The sequence below is a fragment of the Pleurodeles waltl genome, chromosome 3_1 (genome assembly GCF_031143425.1).
Source record: "Pleurodeles waltl isolate 20211129_DDA chromosome 3_1, aPleWal1.hap1.20221129, whole genome shotgun sequence".
Taxonomy (NCBI): domain Eukaryota; kingdom Metazoa; phylum Chordata; class Amphibia; order Caudata; family Salamandridae; genus Pleurodeles; species Pleurodeles waltl.
Genome location: NC_090440.1, coordinates 1198146638 through 1198167449, shown reverse-complemented (window position 1 = coordinate 1198167449; position 20812 = coordinate 1198146638). Strand labels below are relative to the sequence as shown.

At 46.0% G+C, this 20812-nt stretch overlaps 1 protein-coding gene across 2 annotated transcripts in view; it reads right to left on the bottom strand.

The window, feature by feature from the left end:
* The window catches only part of KIRREL3 (kirre like nephrin family adhesion molecule 3), a 3739713-nt gene extending 3722596 nt beyond the window's left edge, over positions 1–17117 (bottom strand). The window contains exon 1 of one of the 2 annotated variants that reach the window (XM_069224509.1): positions 16185–17117. In XM_069224509.1, coding sequence (XP_069080610.1) covers positions 16185–16245 — 61 coding nt within the window. In that variant the 5' untranslated portion in view covers positions 16246–17117. The remainder of the gene's footprint in view (positions 1–16184) is intronic. The other variant, XM_069224508.1, reaches the window with a different exon arrangement.
* Between the last annotated feature and the right edge of the window lie 3695 nt (positions 17118–20812).

Below are 20812 nucleotides of genomic sequence, written 5' to 3'. Positions count from 1 at the left end.
CTTAGAAGAGGAGTGAACTGGAGTCCACCCAAAGTCACAAAAGGGAGTCCCACGACACCGGATGACAACTCAGAAGGTTGTGCAATGCAGGTTAGAGTGTCGGGGACTCAGGCTTGGCTGTGCACAAAGGAAATCCTGGAAGAGTGCTCAGGAGCCGGAGCAGCTGCAAATCATGCAGTATCCAGCAATGCAGTCTAGCGTGGGGAGGCAAGGACTTACCTCCACCAAACTTGGACTGAAGAGTCACTGGACTGTGGGAGTCACTTGGACAGAGTTGCTGAGTTCCAGGGACCACGCTCATTGTGCTGAGAGGGGACCCAGAGGACTGGTGATGCAGTCTTTTGTTGCCTGCGGTTGCAGGGGGAAGATTCCGTCGACCCACAGGAGATTTCTTCGGAGCTCCTGGTGCAAGAAGGAGGCAGGCTACCCGCAGAGCATGCACCAACTGGAAAAAGGCGAGAAAGCCGGCAGGATGAAGCGATACAAGGTTGCAGTAGTCGTCTTTGCTACTTTGTTGCGGTTTTACAGGCGTCCTGAGCAGTCAGCGGTCGATCCTTTGGCAGAAGGTGAAGAGGGAAATGCAGAGGAGCTCTGGTGAGCTCTTGCATTCAGTATCTGAAGAATTCCCCAAAGCAGAGACCCTAAATAGCCAGAAAACAAAGTTTGGCTACCTAGGAAGGAGGATAGGCTAGTAAGAAAGGTAAGAGCCTATCAGAAGGAGTCTCTGACGTCACCTGATGGCACTGGCCACTCAGAGCAGTCCAGTGTGCCAGCAACACCTCTGTTTCCAAGATGGCAGAAGTCTGGGGCACACTGGAGACTGGCTTATGCAGAGATGGTCAGCATCTGTGCCCATCAAAGCATTTCCAGAGGCTGGGGGAGGCTACTCCTCCCCAGCCATCACACCTATTTCCAAAGGGAGAGGGTGTTACACCCTCTCTCAGAGGAAATCCTTTGTTCTGCCTTCCTGGGCCAGGGCTGCCTGGACCCCAGGAGGGCAGAAACCTGTCTGAGGGGTTGGCAGCAGCAGCAGCTGCAGTGGAGACCCCGGAAAGGCAGTTTGGCAGTACCCGGGTTCTGTGCTAGAGACCCGGGGATCATGGAATTGTCTCCCCAATGCCAGAATGGCATTGGGATGACAATTCCATGATCTTAGACATGTTACATGGCCATGTTCGGAGTTACCATTGTGACGCTATACATAGGTAGTGACCTATATATAGTGCATGCGTGAAATGGTGTCCCCGCACTCACAAAGTCTGGGGAATTTGCCCTGAACAATGTGGGGGAACCTTGGCTAGTGCCAGGGTGCCCACACACTAAGTAACTTGGCACCCAACCTTCACCAGGTGAAGGTTAGACATATAGGTGACTCATAAGTTACTTAAGTGCAGTGGTAAATGGCTGTGATATAACGTGGACGTTATTTCACTCAGGCTGCACTGGCAGGCCTGTGTAAGATTTGTCAGATCTCCCTATGGGTGGCAAAAGAAATACTGCAGCCCATAGGGATCTCCTGGAACCCCAATACCCTGGGTTCATCAGTACCATATACTAGGGAATTATAAGGGTGTTCCAGTATGCCAATGTGAACTGGTGAAATTGGTCACTAGCCTGTTAGTGACAATTTGGAAAGCAGAGAGAGCATAACCACTGAGGTTCTGGTTAGCAGAGCCTCAGTGAGACAGTTAGTCATCACACAGGGAACACACACAGGGCACACTTATGAGCACTGGGGCTCTGCCTGGCAGGGTCCCAGTGACACATACACTAAAACAACATATATACAGTGAAATATGGGGGTAACATGCCAGGCAAGATGGTACTTTCCTACATGGAGGGCATGAGAGCGATTAGGCTGGTCGAGAAGTCATTACCTGAATCCAACAAGAGAAGCTATTGGCTGGCATGGAGAGAATTTAAGACATCTGAGGGGCACATAGGGAGGCCTTTGAGTCAGGATAACGGTGAACAGGAAAGATGGGCCATATGGTTTGTTATGTTTTTAATTGATAAATGTTTGTCACCCACGACAATAGTGGGTAAGTTGGCAGGCTTGTCATTTTACAACAAATTGGATTGGGATTTAGCCCCAGCGCAGGATGACATTTTTCAGAGGTTTTTGAAGGGGTGCTGTAGGGAGAGAATAGTCAGGGGTAGAGAGTTGCAGGAAGCTATCACATTTGGATTGCTACTGGAAATTCGAAGATGTTTGTCTCACTGTTGTTATGATAAGTTTGTGATGACTTTGTTGTGGTTCTGCATGATGTGGATGTTTTTTGGAGCCTTCTGAAAATCTGAGCTCCTGGAGTTAGCCCGTGAATCAGTGGTGGTGCATGGTGAGATGTCTTTGGAGGGGGCAGCTGGGTATTTGATTGCAGAAATCCAAGATGGACCAGACAGGAAGGGGCAAATGGATATGGTTACAGGAAGGAGGGAGAGACAAGGCGTGCCCAATGAGTGAATGGCACAGCTTTCAATAATGGCCAAGTTATAGACACAAGGCAATTTTTTGTCACAAAAGTGGGGGCCAGGGTTACGCAGGGGCGGCTTCTCCATGTCGGCGGAAGAGCATCTCCCCACTTAAACTACCCCAAGACAGCCCCAGAGAAGAAAAATAAAATGGTAACAAAGGTATTTAAGTGTCAGGATGGGGTGAGGCCTGCTGAGTGGCAGCACTGGTGGGCTGCCTGTGTGCTAGTTTATAGTGCATATCACTTTGGACGGCCGTCTAGCGGAGGACAGCCTGACATGTACACTATAAACCTCTCAATCCAGGTGTCTTAGACAGCTGAGTTAAGAGCCTGCATAGGTCTCCAGTTTCCCTGGGAGCACAGAGAGAGGCTGCTCCCTCCAGTCTTGATGCTTGTCTCATGCTGGTCAACAGTATGAGAGCAGCACCAGGATAGATTAAGGGAATTACCTGGAGCCCTGGACGTGACGTCACGAGAAGAGGAGGACCGGAGGGAGAAAGATATGTCTGCAGTAAGCATGGTAAGTAACTTTTTATTTATTTAATTTATGTATTTATTTAACTGTGCTATATTTATTTTGTACACCCACTCATTTTCCCGCCCCTCCAATCGCTGTGCTTGCCAGCTGCCACTGGGGTTACTGCCTTCCAGCTGTTGACAGCGCTTTGTATGGCTTTGCAGAAGTTGGGGTGGAAACCTGCTACTTTTAGGACTCATTCTTTCCAGAATGGGGGAGCAACTGCAGCTGCATGCTTGGAGTGGAGTTAGTCTCTGATTCGCAGGATTGGCAGGTGGAGGTCCCGGTGTTGTGAGAGATATGCATGCAAATGTCAGGTGAACTTAATTTGGAGAAAGTGCTGTGAGGTACAGGATGTATTCTAACTTTGTCTTTTTCCTATAGGATGTGTGAGTGGCCCTGGGAGAAATAAATTGGTCTCTTGGATGGTTGGACTTTTGTTTATGCACTGGGGAGCCCTATACGCAGAATACCACATTTATCAACATAACCTGGGATTGCCCAGCAGCTGCCATGAGGTGCTCTTGTGAAGGAAAACTGAGATGAGATGGGAGAACATGCTGCTATTATTAGAGACCATGGTACCAAATTGGGGTTGTCCAGACACACTTGTTCTATATCTTGATGAAAACGATCAGGTTCAGTTATCAGGATAACCCTATTGCAGCACATGAAATGAGATTTGGTTTTACAGTTGGCAGAGACTTGCCTGTTATGGACTGAGTTTGGGCTCTGTAGGAAATGGAGGGGAGTGATTAAGCTTGTTGTCATCAACAAAGCCAGGAGGAAACTTAATCTAGCAATGAGGTTTTTTTTGTTTGCCAAATTACATCAAAGTCTTGGTGCATGGGTGCATCAACGAGGAAGAAATGGGCCTTTTTCATTTGGATGGAGTGCATCTCTCTGAGTTATTCCCAGTCTTAGCACATCTGGCCCTTTAATGCCTCATGATCAAGCCCTCGAGCTAATTTGCTATGAAAGCATAAATACTGCAGCTCTCTGATGACCAGCCCCAACAAAGCGACATCCCTCTGTGATTGTTGAAATGTTAAGAGGGAAGTCCATCTTTCTGAACTTTTTTTAAAGTACAGCCTTAAGAACTACTTAATTCTGGGCTTTTAATCTCGATAATAAATGCTAAAAAATTGACTTGACAATGTGTGTACACTTATCCACGACTTCTGCTTGTTCGCAGAATAAGGGGAAAATCGCTGAAGATAAGGCTGCAAATGAGCTCTATCATAGGTCGAATATCATGTATGCTGCTGCTAATATTCGCCCTTCAAGCTCAATAATTAAAGCAGCCGCCTAAGCCACATAGGCATGCGAAAAGAAAGTGAAATAGAACCGTAAATGTTGAACATCTTGGGGAGATGTTTCTGTGCCGAGAAAGCAATATTTGGGCTTTATTTTGAATTTTCGTGTAAAATCACTTAAACCAATGAGAAAAAATGCCCTTAGAGATATTTCCTAAACTTGATTCTTGAGTCTCTCGATAGTGAACGGCAAGGGTGTTATATGGCATAAAAACCCAACAACCTTAGAGGCCGCTGATCCTTGAATGTGGTTACGACCAGATCCGAGGAAAAGGGCCAAATAAGGTGAGGTGCTCTTTCAGGGTCGCATATTTAGAAATTTACTACACATGCTACTCTATTAGCAGCTCAGGATAAATATGTATTACTGGAATGTTGGTATGTTAGCACAACACTCTTGATCATGATATTAGGCTGCTATCAGCCTATCTACTGGGTAGTTGTTGAATGCAAGTAAACAGTTCAGATCACGTGTTTAGAAAACAAACTAGATTATGTCAAATGACTTGATAAGAGTTTGTTTGATAATCAACTTAACAATTCTAGTTGCTATTTAAATGTATTTTTAAATCAATTGGTTCTAACTTTGTTATGAAATAGGCAATTTACCCCCACTACACTAATTTGACAGGGCCTTCTTTGTGAGTGTCTATAGTTTGTTCCCATTAGGCCTGTCCAGTTTCAGAGTTACCAACACTGAGGCACCAATAGCAGGGGCTCGGGGTTTTTAAGAGGAACTTAGGGGGTCGACGACCACGGAAGCACCGCCAACAGGCTGGCGGTGCTTCCTGTACTATTCTGACCGCGGCTGTAAAGCCGCGGTCGCCCAGCCGGGTCCGGCGGTTTTCTGCCGGATTTCCCCCGGCTGGGAGAATCCTCCATGGCGGCGCTGCTTGCAGCGCCGCCATGGGGATTCCGACCCCCTTCCTGCCAGCCTGTTTCTGGCGGTTTTCAACGCCAGAAACAGGATGGCGGGAACGGGTGTCGTGGGGCCCCTGGGGGCCCCTGCACTGCCCATGCCACTGGCATGGGCAGTGCAGGGGCCCCATAAGAGGGCCCCACCATGATTTTCACTGTCTGCTTAGCAGACAGTGAAAATCGCGACGGGTGCAACTGCACCCGTCGCACCCCTGCAACTCCGCCGGCTCCATTCAGAGCCGGCTTCATTGTTGCAGGGCCTTTCCCGCTGGGCCGGCGGGCGCACCTTTGGCGGGCGCCCGCCGGCCCAGCGGGAAAGCCAGAATGGCCCCAGCGGTCTTCCGACCGCGGAGCGGCCATATGGCGGTTCCAGCCAGGCGGGCGGCGACCGCCGTCCGCCTCGGTTGGAATGAGGCCCTAAGTCGAACCTTGAGTCCAACCGGGCTAGTAGTAGTCATTACCAGAAGAGCTAATAAGCCTCTTTGTCCCAAACTCCCAACCTCGTTCTGAAGGTTAGACAGTCTCTTAATAAATAACCACAAGAATAGAGAATATTGCCAGATAAATGTTTGGCTCATTTCAATGTATATTCCTACTTTTCTTTTAGTAATAATGTGCATTTGTAATGAGTGTTATTACAAAAAGTGAGTAGAATATTGGATTCTTATAAGGTGTGCAAACATGTGACCCGTAGTGCATTGCAAGTGTTTGTTTTTTAAGTTTACCAGCTTCGTCAAGTGAAAAAGCAGCATAAGTAATTCACGAGCAACAGAGGGAAGGAATGTTCCTGCTGTCGCTCGAGGACGTGAGCACGTATGCCACTAGCAGCAGCTTACCAGTTACCCTCGAGTGGCGTACTTTCCATGGGCAGGACTTCTGAGAGCAGGAAATTGTAAGTGTGGAGAGGAAGCAGTTATTGTGTTTCTTTGCTGTCACTCGGGGATAGCAGCCCAGAGTGACAACGGAAAAAATCATTCCTTGCAGCCAGGTGTCCAGTTGGACTTCTGACAGTATGGACTATGCAAGGTGAAAAGAAAATTCACCTCAACACTTCCTCCCAAAGAGAGTAGTTTCCCGATTGCACACAAGGGAAGTTTTAAACCTGCATACCACCTGTTAGTAAATTAAGGGCCATATTTACGAGAAAGTGGCGCATCCGTCCCGATGCGCCACTTCTTTTGTGTTGCCCTTGCCCCACCTAATAAGACCATGGTTGCGCCGTATTTATAATACGGCGCACCACAGCAGTTGTTACAAAAACAGCATCAACATTTTTGACGCTGTTGTGGCCCTTTGCTGCACTAGAGTAAAAAATGTTGACGCTAGTGAAGCAAAGCACAAGGACCCCACTGATTTGAATGGGTGCGTCATTTTAACATTTGCCTTGAGGAGACATTAAAAATGATGGAAAAAATGGCACAGTGAAATCGAGTAAATTTCACTGCGCCATTTCTTCAGGCCTCTCTGTATCAGAACTCCCCCCTTGCATACATTATGCCTGGAGCAGGCATAATGTGGTGCAAGCAATTGCAAAGTGGTGCAATGCCCATTGTGCCACTTTGTCAATCTGCACAGGGTAAAGGCCACCTTAGCTTCATAAAAATTACGCTAAGGCAGTGCTAAGGCAGCGCAAGGTGCTTGTAAATCTGCCTCTAAATGTCTGTGAGGCCCTACACTCACATTTCAGTTTCCTCACAGGAAATATTATATAAAATCCAGATGTAAAAACAAATGCCTGGACTCCATTCGTTGCGAGTTCATTATAAGTTGAAAGCAACATCTGGGGTATTATTATGGATTCGGTGGACTGTTGCACTATGCTCCATGAGGCACGCTTAAGCCTGTGTGCTGAACACAGACTTGGGCTGCACTCAAAGCAACACATTAGTGAAAGAGGGACTCGCTGCTTTAAAGCTTTAAACCACCTATCCAGCTTTTGCTGTGCAAGCAGCAACAGGCCTCAATTTAAAGGGGGGGGGGCAGAAAACCCCCTGGAGGGGGGTGCAGTTAGGAACCACCAGCTTGCAGGAAGTTGCCTGTGGGTCCCAGTGACCCACATTGCCTCTTTCTAAGCAGTGCCTCCATGGAGCACTGACTCTACATGGCGCACTGATTCTACATGGTGCACTGTCAGTGCGTTTCCTAGTAGGTCCTTTGCCTTTGTGCAAGCGCCTAATCTGGCATGGGCACAGAAGCAATGTTTCTTTACTCACATGGGGCCACCCCTTCACGCAAATGAGGGAACACCACTTGAGGTTATGCCAGCACACAAGTAGTGCTGGTGCAATCTCTATTACGAAAGGTTCTGTGCGGGCAGCTACAGCCTCTTCATTAGCACCAAAGTGCCCTGGGCCAGAAAGCAGGCGTTCACCTTGTGTTATATCCTGGAAACTTCATAAAATATTGCCCTTGTTTGATAAACAACAGATAATTCTTCCACTACTGTCCCCCCCACAACCCTCCACCCCCGGCACATCCTGATTAACCATAGCACTGGAAGTGTGGGGGCATGGGGAAGACACGTAGAGATAATGTGTGCGCTTATGACCCGGGATAACCATGCCCTGTTGTGAAAAATTTGAAATAATAAGCTAAAGGGTGAACATTCAAAGCCTGTTCTGAAAATATGTATTGTTTCCAAGTTGTTAAAGGCGTTTGTCTAAAATCTGACATTCGAGAGACTGGGCACGGCGAAACAGTTTGCTCAATGTGCTTTAAGTATTTATCTGCCATGCTCTCTAGGAGAAATAGCCACTTCTGGTAAAATGTCAAAATCCGAGTATTGATCTATGGAGGGATAGCCCTTTCTTAATTTCCAGTGCTTTTAATAATGCAGACTGTATTATTGAAAGGGGTTTGTGATTGCAAGAGATAAAGGCCCTGATTTATACTTTTTGACGCAAACCTGAAAGTAGCGCAGGTTTGCGTCAAAAAGTTTAACAGCAGCTACCGCCATTCCTAGACGCCAGCCTGGTGTCATAATTAAGGAATTGTGCTAGTCGGCGTTAAGGCCCAGTTAGCGTTGAACTAAATTACGCTAACTGGGCAGGGGAGGCGTAGGGAAGCATGGGGGCTGTGCGTCAAAGAATGGTGCAAGTCAGGTTAGAGTCAAAAATATTGACTCTAACCTGACTAGCATCATTTTTTGACGCACAAGCCCCATGGACATGAGTCCTATCTTAGCAAAGGCAGGAGTCATGCCCCCCTGCCCAATGGCCAGGGCCAGGGGACTTCTGTCCCCTGGGCATGGCCATTGGGCACAGTGCCATGTAGGGGGGCCCAAGTTAGGCCCCCCCTATGGCACTTTAAAAAAAGAATAAGAAAAACTTACCTCGACTTACCTTGGATGGCTCCCCCCATCCGTGGGTGTCCTCCAGGGATGGGTGAGGGTAGCAGGGGGTGTCTCTGGGTGCAGGGAAGAGCACCTGTGGACTACTTCCATGGTCTCTGACCATGGAAGTTAGCCCACAGGTCCCCTAACGCCTGCCCTGACCCAGGCGTTAAATAATGGTGCTAATCAGGCTTAGCGCCATTATTTAAGGTCCTTCTCCTCCGGTGCGTCATTTTTGGACAGGAGGATGAATAAGGCACAAATGCCTTAAAGTCAGTCAGTCAGTCAAAAATCTTTATTCAGCGTTATGCCATAAAAGCACATATACATATAAATAATTAGAATACAGTCCTTGTAGATTAAAACAACACGTCTTCGATCAACTAAGATTGCAAGACTATATGCGTTCCCTTCATCAAAATGTCTATATCGATTCCTAACAGCAATGGCAGATTTAATAAAACTTAAAACTGAGTGACACATTTGTATAGATGAAAGTCTTTGAATACTAATCAGGACTTCCTTATAAAAAATAGTATGTAACTTGCGCAAAATTGGCAATATAAAAGCTTTCCTAGGAGCAGAATAAAGCGAAGAAAATAGGACAAAATGGCTGGTGCTTTGTTTAGAAAGACTGTCACAAGGACAAAACAGTAGTGTTTTTTGACACATACATTTTTTTGGAAAAGCCACTCTAAAATGTATCATGTTTAGTCTAAAAAGAACAAGTAGAGAATACAGAGAAGGGTTCGAGGACCAAAAAAAGTAAGGTTCTATCAAAGTCGAAGTTGAAATCTGCACATATAGATCAAATGTTTTCAATTTCTCTGCTACTTGATATCTATCGATCGCAGTATACTCCATGTATCGAGTTTTGACCATTTCCTTAGCATTAGCTGTCAGAAGCTCTGGTTTGAGGTACATATTCTCCAAGCCCAATTTCCGAAAAGAGTTATGTACAAAAGTAAGCCATGGAATCTTGTTATGATTGGCTAATTGGATACAATCGATTAAGCAATCTTGCACTAGGTTAGCCGCCGGATTTAACCAAACTCTTATCCAGCAGGAGTGGGGCGATACAAGTCAAGTCCTCAATGTACCGTATTCCCAACTCCTCATGACAAATATTATCAGCTACGTTCTTAGGTACCAGAAGCAGCCTGTGCAAAAATGTATTCTCTGTGCATTGTAAAAGGGTTGAGTTAGTGTATCCCCAGAGACCCGCCCCGTAAATAGCTGCGGAAACGCATTTAGATTTATAGAGCGAAATAATCTGGTGGACTGGTCTATGTTCTAATTTACGAGCAAAGCGAAAAATCGCTTCCATATTTCTCTCCATTTGTTGCGTCTTTAAAGTAAGATGGGGTTCCACAACAAGGAAGAACTTAGATGCAGTCCTAGATAACAAAAATCTTTCACCTTAGTTAAAATATTTCCCCCCATAATAAAACGTTTAGTTTGCGTATTTCTAGGACCACAGATCATAACATATGACTTTGTAAAATTGACTTTCAAATCAAACTCCTGCGTAAAAGTTAATAAAATATCCAATAAATTCTGTAGACCGTTTGCTGTGCGGGCAATTAAAACGGCATCATCAGCATACAGTAAAAATCGGGAGTTGTCTAGAACCCATCCTAGGGAAATCCTTGACGTTTTTTACTAAAAAAACTGTAAAGGCCATGGATATCTAACAAAAATAGAAAAGGTGCTAAAGTACAACCCTGTCTAACTCCCTGCATAAATGGAAGGGGAGGGGACCTTTCACCATGCTGGCCATATAGAACTGAAATAGTAAGATCAGTATATATTCGTTTAATCAGCTTGAGCAGATCCTGATCAACCCCCATTGCATCCATAAGTGACCACAACTTCACTCTATTCACAAGGTCAAACGCAGTAGATAAGTCAATAAAAGCTAACTGAATAGACCCTCTCCTAGCAATGACATATTTACTAAGAATAAGGTGCAAGTTTAAGGCCTGATCTACTGTACCTTATCCAGGCCTAAACCATTTTGGATTGGGGAAAGAATTTCTGTCTTTATCGCCCAATCCCCAAGCCAAGTCAAAATAACACTCACCAAAATCTTAGCCATAGAACCTATAAGGGAAATTGGTCTATAACAGGTGGGGTCAAGCCTATTACCTTTTTTAAAAATCAGAACAATTATTGCCATTTTGCCATGAGGAGGGGATGGAACTTTTAACTGAGCTAATCAATACATTTGTGGTTAGCGGGCCCCACAAGTCAGGTAAAGATTTAAATGAGTCCACCGGGACCCCGTCCGGGCCAGGGGCTTTCCCTGATTTCATACGTTTAATGGCTGTAGTTACCTTGTGTACCTCAAAAAATAGATCATTCATACTCGGGTCACTTACAGATTGAAATACTGTTGTAAAATGATTCACCCAAACACTCTCAGGTATCAGACAATCATCCTCCTTATTATCACATTCTAGGAAGTAGGGATGGTTAAACACTTTCCAGAATTGTGCAGGGTCCTTCAGTTCCGTAGCTGCCAAAAGGTCATCCCATGCTCTAGTTCTAATTTCCTTCCTTCTATCCTCAAGGGCTAACTTATATCGGCCCCTGGCCAATTTCACTAATTCACGACTAAATGGGACTGTCTTAATACCTACTTTTAGATATTTGTGAGCAGCTGTACAGATTGAATTAAACCAGTGTCAGGGCTTTAATCCCTGGGTGTATGCCTAAGGTCATTTTTTGCCCGGGAACACCTACCTTACATCTCATTGACGCAAGGTAGGTTTCCATGGTAAAAAAATGAAGCAAACTCCATAACTTTGATGCTAGACGGGTCTAGCGCCAAAGTATAAATATGGAGTTAGGTTTGCGCCAGATTTGCGTAAAAAAAAACACACAAATCCGGCGCAAACATAGTATAAATATGCCCCAAAGTTCCAATTCTAGTAGTTTGTACATAATCATCCCAACCAGTCCAGATTTCACTCTCTCCTGCTCTCCCACATCTCATTTCTTTAGGTTCTCACAAACGTGCTTCTGTCTCCTACGGCTGACAGGGCAGCCTTTACAGGGGGAAGTGCAATGAGATGGTGACCACTTCTGCGCCGGTTCAGTAAGTCAGAGATAACCTCTTAAATGGGAGGTACTCCAGCTTGGAGCACAGAGAACTACAGGGTGTCATGATTTGATGTGCCGAAACCAGTGCTTAATTTGTAAATAAAAATGTGCCAATGCCCAAAGCCCTATTGCATTTAAATGTGCGAGTACAGAATACAGAGACAGCGTAATCCTGAAGCCATCTCGGGCCTCTTCAATCTATTTAAAGCCCCTCCTGCCCCCTCAGCTCACTCTTGCAGCTTTCTCCCATTGTGATGCTTTTTCGTATTTCTCTTCCTCCGTCTTTCCCATATGTGTTTTTTGCTCGCAGCAAATACATGAGGCAGAAGAATAAGCCTCGGCCCTAAAAAATAAGGCCGGTGCTCAGCACCGGAAACAAGGAGGGTGGAAGGAAGCACAGGCGAGAGATAGATAAAAGGCGTACAGGACATACCAAGAGACACAGAAGCAGGCGTAATACAGGACAGTCAAATGGGAGCAGGTGCGAGCTGGCTGGGAATTAATGAAAGAACAGAGGAAAGACTGGATACCTAAATAGAAAGACAGATTGGCCCTATATATATCCGTGGCATTGTCTGCTGCTCTCAGCCCCAGAAGCAAAAGGCGGTGTGGTTTTGTGTGTGCGAGGGGACAAAGCAAGAACCATCATGAAGGAGCAGTTTCATGGAGTTAACTAGAGGGACATCTCTGAGAGAAGGGTGCTTTCGAGATAACGCCTGGTTCGGAGGATTGAGATGAAAAAATAGTTTAAGAAGGCGATGGGGAGATAGCAAGTCGGAATTCACGACAGTGCGGGACAGTGGGGCGAAAAAAAGACGTATAGAATCGATAGAGGGAACGATAGGGCGAGTATCAGAGTAATAAAACAGACATGTAGACAAGAGGCACAAGGGAATAGAGTGATATCCGTCTAAGCAGAGTGTTAGAGAGGTGCGACAAATGAAAATAAAGTGAGGTAAGCCGGCAGCTGACAGCGAGGACCCGCCTGAGACATATGGTAATAGCCAGAGCGACGGAGCGGCTTTAGACGAAAGACTAGACGGTAAGGGAGTGAGTGATATGGTGTGATGGAGGGAGGCGTGTAGGAACAGCGAGCAATGGATGGAACAATGTTCATCTAACTGGCTCGGCTGCCATCAAAACACTGCATCCGTAGCAATCAACAGCTATCACTCGGACCGGTCTGAGAGTTCACGCATTTATATAGAAATCTGCCCTGCACAGACCACTTAACCTTCAAAGCTCGAACGCGGGGTTTAAAAATACATGGGAACCGGTAAGAGCAGAGCAACATAAAGACGTGCAGGAGCCAAGAGGAAGACGCTTCTCACACGATAATGCCTCTGACAAGAGAGGAGAGAGGAAATAGTCTCCCTATCCCGCCGAGCTGACAGAGCTGGAGAAGCTTAGAACAGGCACTGTTTACTGTTTGACATCGTTAAATGCGGACACTGGCTGGTGCCCAGCAAAAGTCAAACCCTTCACCGGAGTAGGTACCCAGCACAATTAGAACCCATCACTGAAGGAGCGGGTACCCAGAGCAAGTAGAACCCATCACTGAAGGAGCGGGTGCCCAGGGCAAAGAAATCCTATCACTGAAGGAGCGGGTGCCCAGGACAAGCAAATCCTATCACTGAAGGAGCGGGTTTCCAGGGCACGTAGAACCCATCACTGAAGGAGCGGGTGCCCAGGGCAAGGAAATCCTATCACTGAAGGAGCGGGTGCCCAGGACAAGCAAATCCTCTCACTGAAGGAGCGGGTGCCCAGGGCAAGTAGAAACCATGACTGAAGGAGCGGGTGCCCAGGACAAGTAGAACCCATCACTGAAAGAGCGGGTACCCAGAGCAAGTAAAACCCATCACTGAAGGAGCGGGTGCCCAGGACAACTAGAACCCATCACTGAAGGAGCGGGTGCCCAGAGCAAGTAGAACCCATCACTGAAGGAGCGGGTGCCCAGGGCAAGGAAATCCTATCACTGAAGGAGCGGGTGCCCAGGATAAGCAAAACCTATCACTGAAGGAGCGGGTGCCCAGGGCAAGTAGAAACCATCACTGAAGGAGCGGGTGCCCAGGACAAGGAAATCCTATCACTGAAGGAGCGGGTGCCCAGGATAAGCAAAACCTATCACTGAAGGAGCGGGTGCCCAGGACAAGTAGAACCCATCACTGAAGGAGAGGGTGCCCAGGACAAGTAGAACCCATCACTGAAGGAGCGGGTGCCCAGGACAAGTAGAACCCATCACTGAAGGAGCGGGTGCCCAGGACAAGTAGAACCCATCACTGAAGGAGAGGGTGCCCAGGACAAGTAGAACCCATCACTGAAGGAGCGGGTGCCCAGGACAAGTAGAACCCATCACTGAAGGAGGTGGTCCCCATTACAAGCGCTGGAGTAACTCAAATCGACAGGGTTTCCTTGGTCTCCATAATGTGATGGGGGCCCCTGAGTCTCCTTTATTGTACAGATATTCATTGGTCTTTGACCCTGGAGGATGCCCCCCTTGCACCACAGGGGCTGCACAGTCCTGTTTTATGCCCCTGAAGACAAGTAGGGACCATCACTGGAGGGCAGGCATCCATGAGAAGTAGAACCCGTTCTCCAGAGGAGGTATCTAGGATTAGTAGAACTCATCAACGGAGGAGCAGGTGTCAAGGACAGGTCGCACCCATCGCCGGAGGAGCAGGAACCCAGGACAAGTGGAACCCATCACTAAAGGGCGGACCTTCCAGGGCAAGCATGACCTATTACAGGAGGAAAGGCACCCAGGACAAATCAAACACATCAATGGAGGAGTAGTTATTCAGGACAAGTAGAACCCATCACCCGAGGCACCGTGAGCTCAGTTGTTCTCCAGAAGAACGGAAGCGGCACAGTCACGAATGTTGCCTGGTCATCATACAAGGTTATCATACATTTAAGTGGAAATTCCTAATCTTGACGCTTGCACTACCCATATGAGTTATGCTTTTGAAGCCTGGTTTTCAGCAACTAAAATGGGTAGTTACAGATAGTTTACTGAAGAAAGAAGTCGCCAATCTATTTGTGGAGTGTCTTGAACACCACATAAACACACAGTACAAGCCGCATTATTGAGAAATTACGTGATGCTGGTCAAATTCACAAAATCCTCTGTGCCTCCACCACCTTCAAACAAAACGGTAGTTAACTGTACACATGCCTCCCCTGCAGAGGTGAGCAGCATTAATCCCTCCACGAGAGATCTGTCCGCTGTGTGCCACAAACGCTGTCACCCTTAAGTGCTTCTAGGTTGACTCACGCGTGCAGTGCATTGGAATGCAGTTAATGCTGAGGCACACTTTGTGCATTTGTCAATTTAAACGGCACATTTGTGACCTGAAAAGTTGAACATTTCCCAATCAGCAATGTGGACTTCAAAACATTTGTGACAAGAACAATTTTGCTAAGCCTGTGAATGCGCTATGTTGCGGGCATTGAAAATAACGTACATGATAAAGCACACTCCTTCCTTATTTATGGTGGTATGTGTTGGCTCACAGCATATTTATACAATTCTCCATTTTTGTATTTAAGGAAATAAAAAACAATTTGATAACGTAATATGCCAAAGATCACACATACGTTTGCCAAGTGAACGAGGATGGGATAACAACCCAGTTCTTGGATTCTAGAATCAGTAATTTCCCACTCTGGTAGCGTCAGGAGCAGAGACTCCGACCAAGCCCGCCTGGTATAGATAGGCCTTGCACTCTCCTCTCTGGTGCAAAAAGCAACAGATCGGGAGACACCTATAGGTTGCTAAACCTCAGTTCTAAGGAGCCTCATTCTCCACTGTATTTCAGATAAAAACATTTGGGAAACAACATCACGAGACAACCGACTGCGAGAACCTCTCCTCACTGAAAAAACTCGCTCGTGCCAAGGAGACAACTGACTAAATTCGGTCAGAAAAGCCTCTACTCTCGCGAATGTGCCCAACAATTGAGTTCAGAGAGCCCCTGGAATCCCGACCATGTGTCAGAATGTCTCGAAACCAAGCCAAGCAGTCCAGGCAGGTTACATGTCTTGCGCTGTGCTCTTTTAAACGTTAGCTAAATTATTGACAATCTTATTTACAATAAAACATGTTTGAATCGCATAACGAAAAACAGAATGCAAATCCGCGATGGAATGAAAACACCAGAGGCCACCTCTGATTGACATTTGGGATGGAGGTGGCAAGTGAGGTGTGAGATGTAATTTATAGCTGTATTTACACATAAAACATGAACTACTCAGCAAAGCCAATATGATGCTCAAACGTGCCGACTCCATTTACATGCTGATTTCACAGCAGTAAGGCGGCAAACTTGGACGCCAGTTCTTTTTTCCCGTGCGTTCGTAGTGCTAACTCCACCAAACAAGCACCACAATTATATACAAGACGAGGCAGAAATGACCACGCGTGATGTGCTTTTCCTCAGCTCGCACTCCAGCAGTGCTTCCGACCTAAATAATCTCCTTATCTGATGCTTTCGCGGTACCGTACTTTGCAAGAAAGTGCCTACCTTGGCTCAGGAGCACGAACAGCAGCAGCAGCATCAGATCCACTGCCGGGAAGGCGTTCATCTCGAAAGCTATATGTCAGGCAGCAAAGCGTGGGTACAGAGCGCTGGCCTGTTGGTTTTCTGAGTCTCCGAGTCCGCTAGCTCTCAGCCTCTCTTCAATGTCTGTCGTTTCCTTGGTCCACAGGCTGCTGGCTGCTTCACCCGTCAGCCTCCGACAGTACCAGTTTCACAGCTTCATCCGCCAGCCTCCGAGAGTACAAGTTTCACAGCTTCATCCGTCAGCCTCCGACAGTACCAGTTTCACAGCTTCATCCGTCAGCCTCCTACAGTGCCAGTTTCACAGCTTCACCCGTCAGCCTCCTACAATATCAGTTTCACAGCTTCATCCGTCAGCCTCCTACAGTATCAGTTTCAGAGCTTCGCCCGTCAGCCTCCTACAGTGCCAGTTTCACTGTTTCATCCGACATCCTCCTACAGTACCTGTTTCAGAGCTTCACCGTCAGCCTCCTACAGTACCTGTTTCAGAGCTTCACCGTCAGCCTCCTACAGTACCTGTTTCAGAGCTTCATCCGTCAGCCTCCTACAATACCAGTTTCACAGCATCACCCGACATCCTCCTACAGTACCAGTTTCACAGCCATAACAGCACATCTCGGAGGAGAGCTCCGCCCCCGACCAGCTAGTGGCTGCCACAGCAAAGTGACCTCCCCCGACAGGCTGGCGGACTTGCCAGACGTCTGAGCATCTCACTCCTTTCTCAGTCTTCATTTTCTTTCGTACTCTGCTTTCAGCCCGTGCCTGCATCATCCATCTCAAGAACTCGAAGCTAGTGTGGTTCGCTGAGCCCAGATTTCTGTACTGTAGCGAGGTTGATTCATATAATTTGGTTTAATTTCTCTCTTTTCTTCCTCCGAGTGAACGCGCTACCCTGAAATGCTGGTGGGGAGGGTGAGGTAGCAGAAGCGTCATCGGAACACGGAATGGGATATTTCCCGTCGCTAGAATGATGTAGTATTTAATTGAGCCGCTACTCTCCTAGAAGAAGAGAGGCATAACTGCGCGTCGAGGGAGATTATCAACAGGTTGCAAAAATAAGGATCTGACACATATACACGCTGCCGCGATAATTGATTGACCTAATGGTGCACCTTTGTCTTTCATGTATCTGTAGCCCCTCACATCGCATTACTCCATTTGTAGATAAAGGGTAAACGCTCTAAGAGAACGACAGAGATTGTAGACAATGACACCCAAGATAAAGCTAGTCACTGAAAGAAGAGCAGGGACAGGAAGAAACAGGCAGGGTCAGAGAAATACTCATGTACAGATTTACTTTTCTAGTTTCAGCTATAGAACTAATATAGAAAGCATATACATAAATAAACATAGATTATAGCCATAATAATGAATCCCCTCCCCACTGACAATGTTTAATTCGACTAAAATGAGTGCCTGAGTGAAACCGCTGGAACACTGTAATTCCATTTCTGGCTTTTCAGACAATCCGAGCATAGCCACCTAAATCTAGGAACAAGTGAATTGTATTGGAAAAGATCAAATCGGCTATGCCTCAGCCCCCGATCTAACCCGAGAGAACAAGAAGCTATGTTGCTCTGCAGGAGTGACACAAAAAGTGTAATGAACAATACATAGATCATATGCTTTAATGTTACTAATGTCAAGTGGAATATCTAAATCAGATTGTTCAAGGTGTTTTCACAAGTAGAAAGGTAGTCATTTTTATATGTGTGTTTTAATGACTTTCATTGGTTGAAATGTAGCACGTGTATGAATTTATATTCATGTGTCTGGATGATGGTGTTATGATTGAAAGATGTATAATCACAGTTTATTTATAATTTTATTACATCTATGAAGGAAAATGCATGTATAACTATATATCTCAAATGTGCATTGAAATGTGCAATAAGTTGACTCAACTGAAGGCCTGGAATATTGGTTTTCTATGCTTAACCTTCAGCCAGGAGTTTTGCTAGCTTTATATTATTCTCTATTTGCAGGTGCATCTGCATGAGTCTACAGTTAATGAAAGGCATGTTCTGTAGTTGGGATAGTAGAGTATGGGAAGATAGATTGACAAGGACAAGGAGCACTAAGAAACTGAAGAAGAAAAGCCTCCCCTGTGTGCACCAGGATCCAGGGGACATCCAAGGTTGCCCTGATGTTTTTTTCGTGGGGTCAAAGTCTCATGGAAGTTGCCAATTCCAATTATGCACAGATGATGGAAAACTACTGGTTGATGACGTGGATTCACAAAGGTCCTACAAGGTCTAAATTGTTATTCAATTAGCTGGTCAAAATCAGACCCCTTTACCCTTTGGTGAGAACAGATTCCTCTGAGTCTCTGAGAGGTATATACCTCTCAATTCCTAATCTGGTTTAGTGGCTTTGTGCTACACACACACCTCTCTATCAGAACTTCTACTGAGGTTTCTGTTATGCTGACACTTTCTGATCACTCTTTCCTGTATTTCTAAAAAATAATTAGGATTTCCGCGATAGCTTAGCTAGGATATTTAGATTAAATTTGTTTTTAAATACTTAGACGAAAGGACAGCGATTTGTATACTGCCCACCAAATCCTATATCTCATTTTCTGTTTGCTGCAACTGTGGAATTGCATTTTAATCTTATCTACATAGAACCTATTTTTCTGTCTTGTGTGGCCTTGTGTGATACTCAATAATAAGCAAGACATGTTATTGAAAGTACATAAACCTGATGAACGATGCTTATTGTTTTTCTCAAATTATGCTTAGGACACGTTATGATGCAAGGCTTGCCGAAGAAGACAGCACCGTGATATACTCTTGCAAACTAACTGAAGCAATATCTATTAAGAAATATACTATCCTGTGTATGTGCTGTTTATGAAGAATGGATAATCTCCATTGTTACAATGTGAGGCACGTAGGTCATGTTTTGTAACTTCTCTCTCTGTGTTTTACTTGACCTTATATGCCAATGTTAAGAAAGGCTAACTGGAAGATTTGTTGTAATGTTTGGGAAATGATTGAGAGGAGACGCATAGCTACGCCTTGTAGTTTACTGAAATAAAAAATCATGTATGACGTCTTTAATGTGGACCACTTGGACATGGCTTCTCAAATTGGTAGTCCCCATGCAGTGCACGTAAATAAAACCTTTTCCTTATGCTTTTTTTGAGGTGGACCGGTCTTTGATTATTTCCTGGGTCTGAAGGCTTTGACATCTGTGGTGGAGAATGCTTTACCTCGATAGACGGAACACCTCTGCCTTGCTCTCTACTGGTTGGGTACTCGCATGCACCTGGGGCTTCCTGCCGCTCTCTGCGTGGCCCTCCCTAAGATGAGCCAGCGCTGTTGTGAGCATTTGTCACTTATTGGTCGATTCTCACCCTTCTGTTTTTATCCTTTGGTTGGAGGGATTGTGACTTCTGAATTGTCTATGTAATTTTGCAATGGATTCTGTGGTTGTTCACATATTCAGTCTCTCTCTCCCTCCCTCTGGGGTTCATTCTTTTTCTGTCTCTCTTCCTCTTCAGCCTTCATTTGCATGCTCTCTGTGCCTCCCCTGTTGAAGTGGTTGCTTGTGACTTCATTGGTGGCCTTCCGCCACATGCAGGATTCTGGAATTCTGTGTTAATGTACTGATCTCCTTCCTCCTTCATCATTTTCTCCTCTTTTTCTTTCATGATTAGTGTGTTGAACTTTTCTTTGTTTTTGTGCTGTGAGCGGGTGGCACTCTTCTTTTATGGTTACCGCCGAAGGGGCTGATTTATTTTTGTACCATGGGCGTGGCACTCTTCTTTGATACTTACAGACAGTGGGGCTGTGTTTTGTTGCCAGCCAGTGGCCCCATCCTTGCCTACAGCCTGAGGGGTGTGCCTTCCGGTTCTGTACTTTAGAGTATCACAGCTGTTCGGGCTGTGGGTGATGTCTGACGAGACGGGCTGGTTGTAGTTCACTCCGGTTCAGCAGGCAGGTGGTGCTCTGCTGATTTTCCAGTCTGCAGCCTCAGATTGGTTCTTTTGTGTTCCAGTCTTCCAGACGTCCGCAGCCCAGGGGGGGGGGGTGGGGGGGTGGTTTGGTCCTGAGGGTCCTTTCGGACCCCGGAAACAAGGGTTAGAGCAGCAGGAGGCTATTTGGTGTTAATCATATTTGTAGAATATGGATTTTATGTACAGTTTGTCACTTTATATCACATTATACCTGTAGTCTCATTAGTTTGCCTGTGTGTGATTTGATGTACACTGATTTTAATTTCTGCTTGGTTCGGGTAAGGGTCTTTTAGGGCTAATTTCACATTGTAGGGAAAGTAATACTATCAGGCTGCTAGCCTTACCAGAAGAGGGCCCCTCTCCTATGACTTTGGGACACACAATTGCCCAGATTTAAGAGGGCCTAGTGCCTCCTTGTGCCACATTAGGTAATTTTTTTAACACTAATGAAACCTAACAAGGCCAAAATCGCCACGCCAGATTTACAAAGTGGCTCAATCCATGCATTGCACCTCTTTGTAACCCCTTTTGCCCCATTATGCCTACGCCAGGCATAATGTATGCAAGGGGGACATTCCCCCTTTAAGGGAGCTGAAAAAATGGGGCATTTTTAATGCCTGTTCAGAGC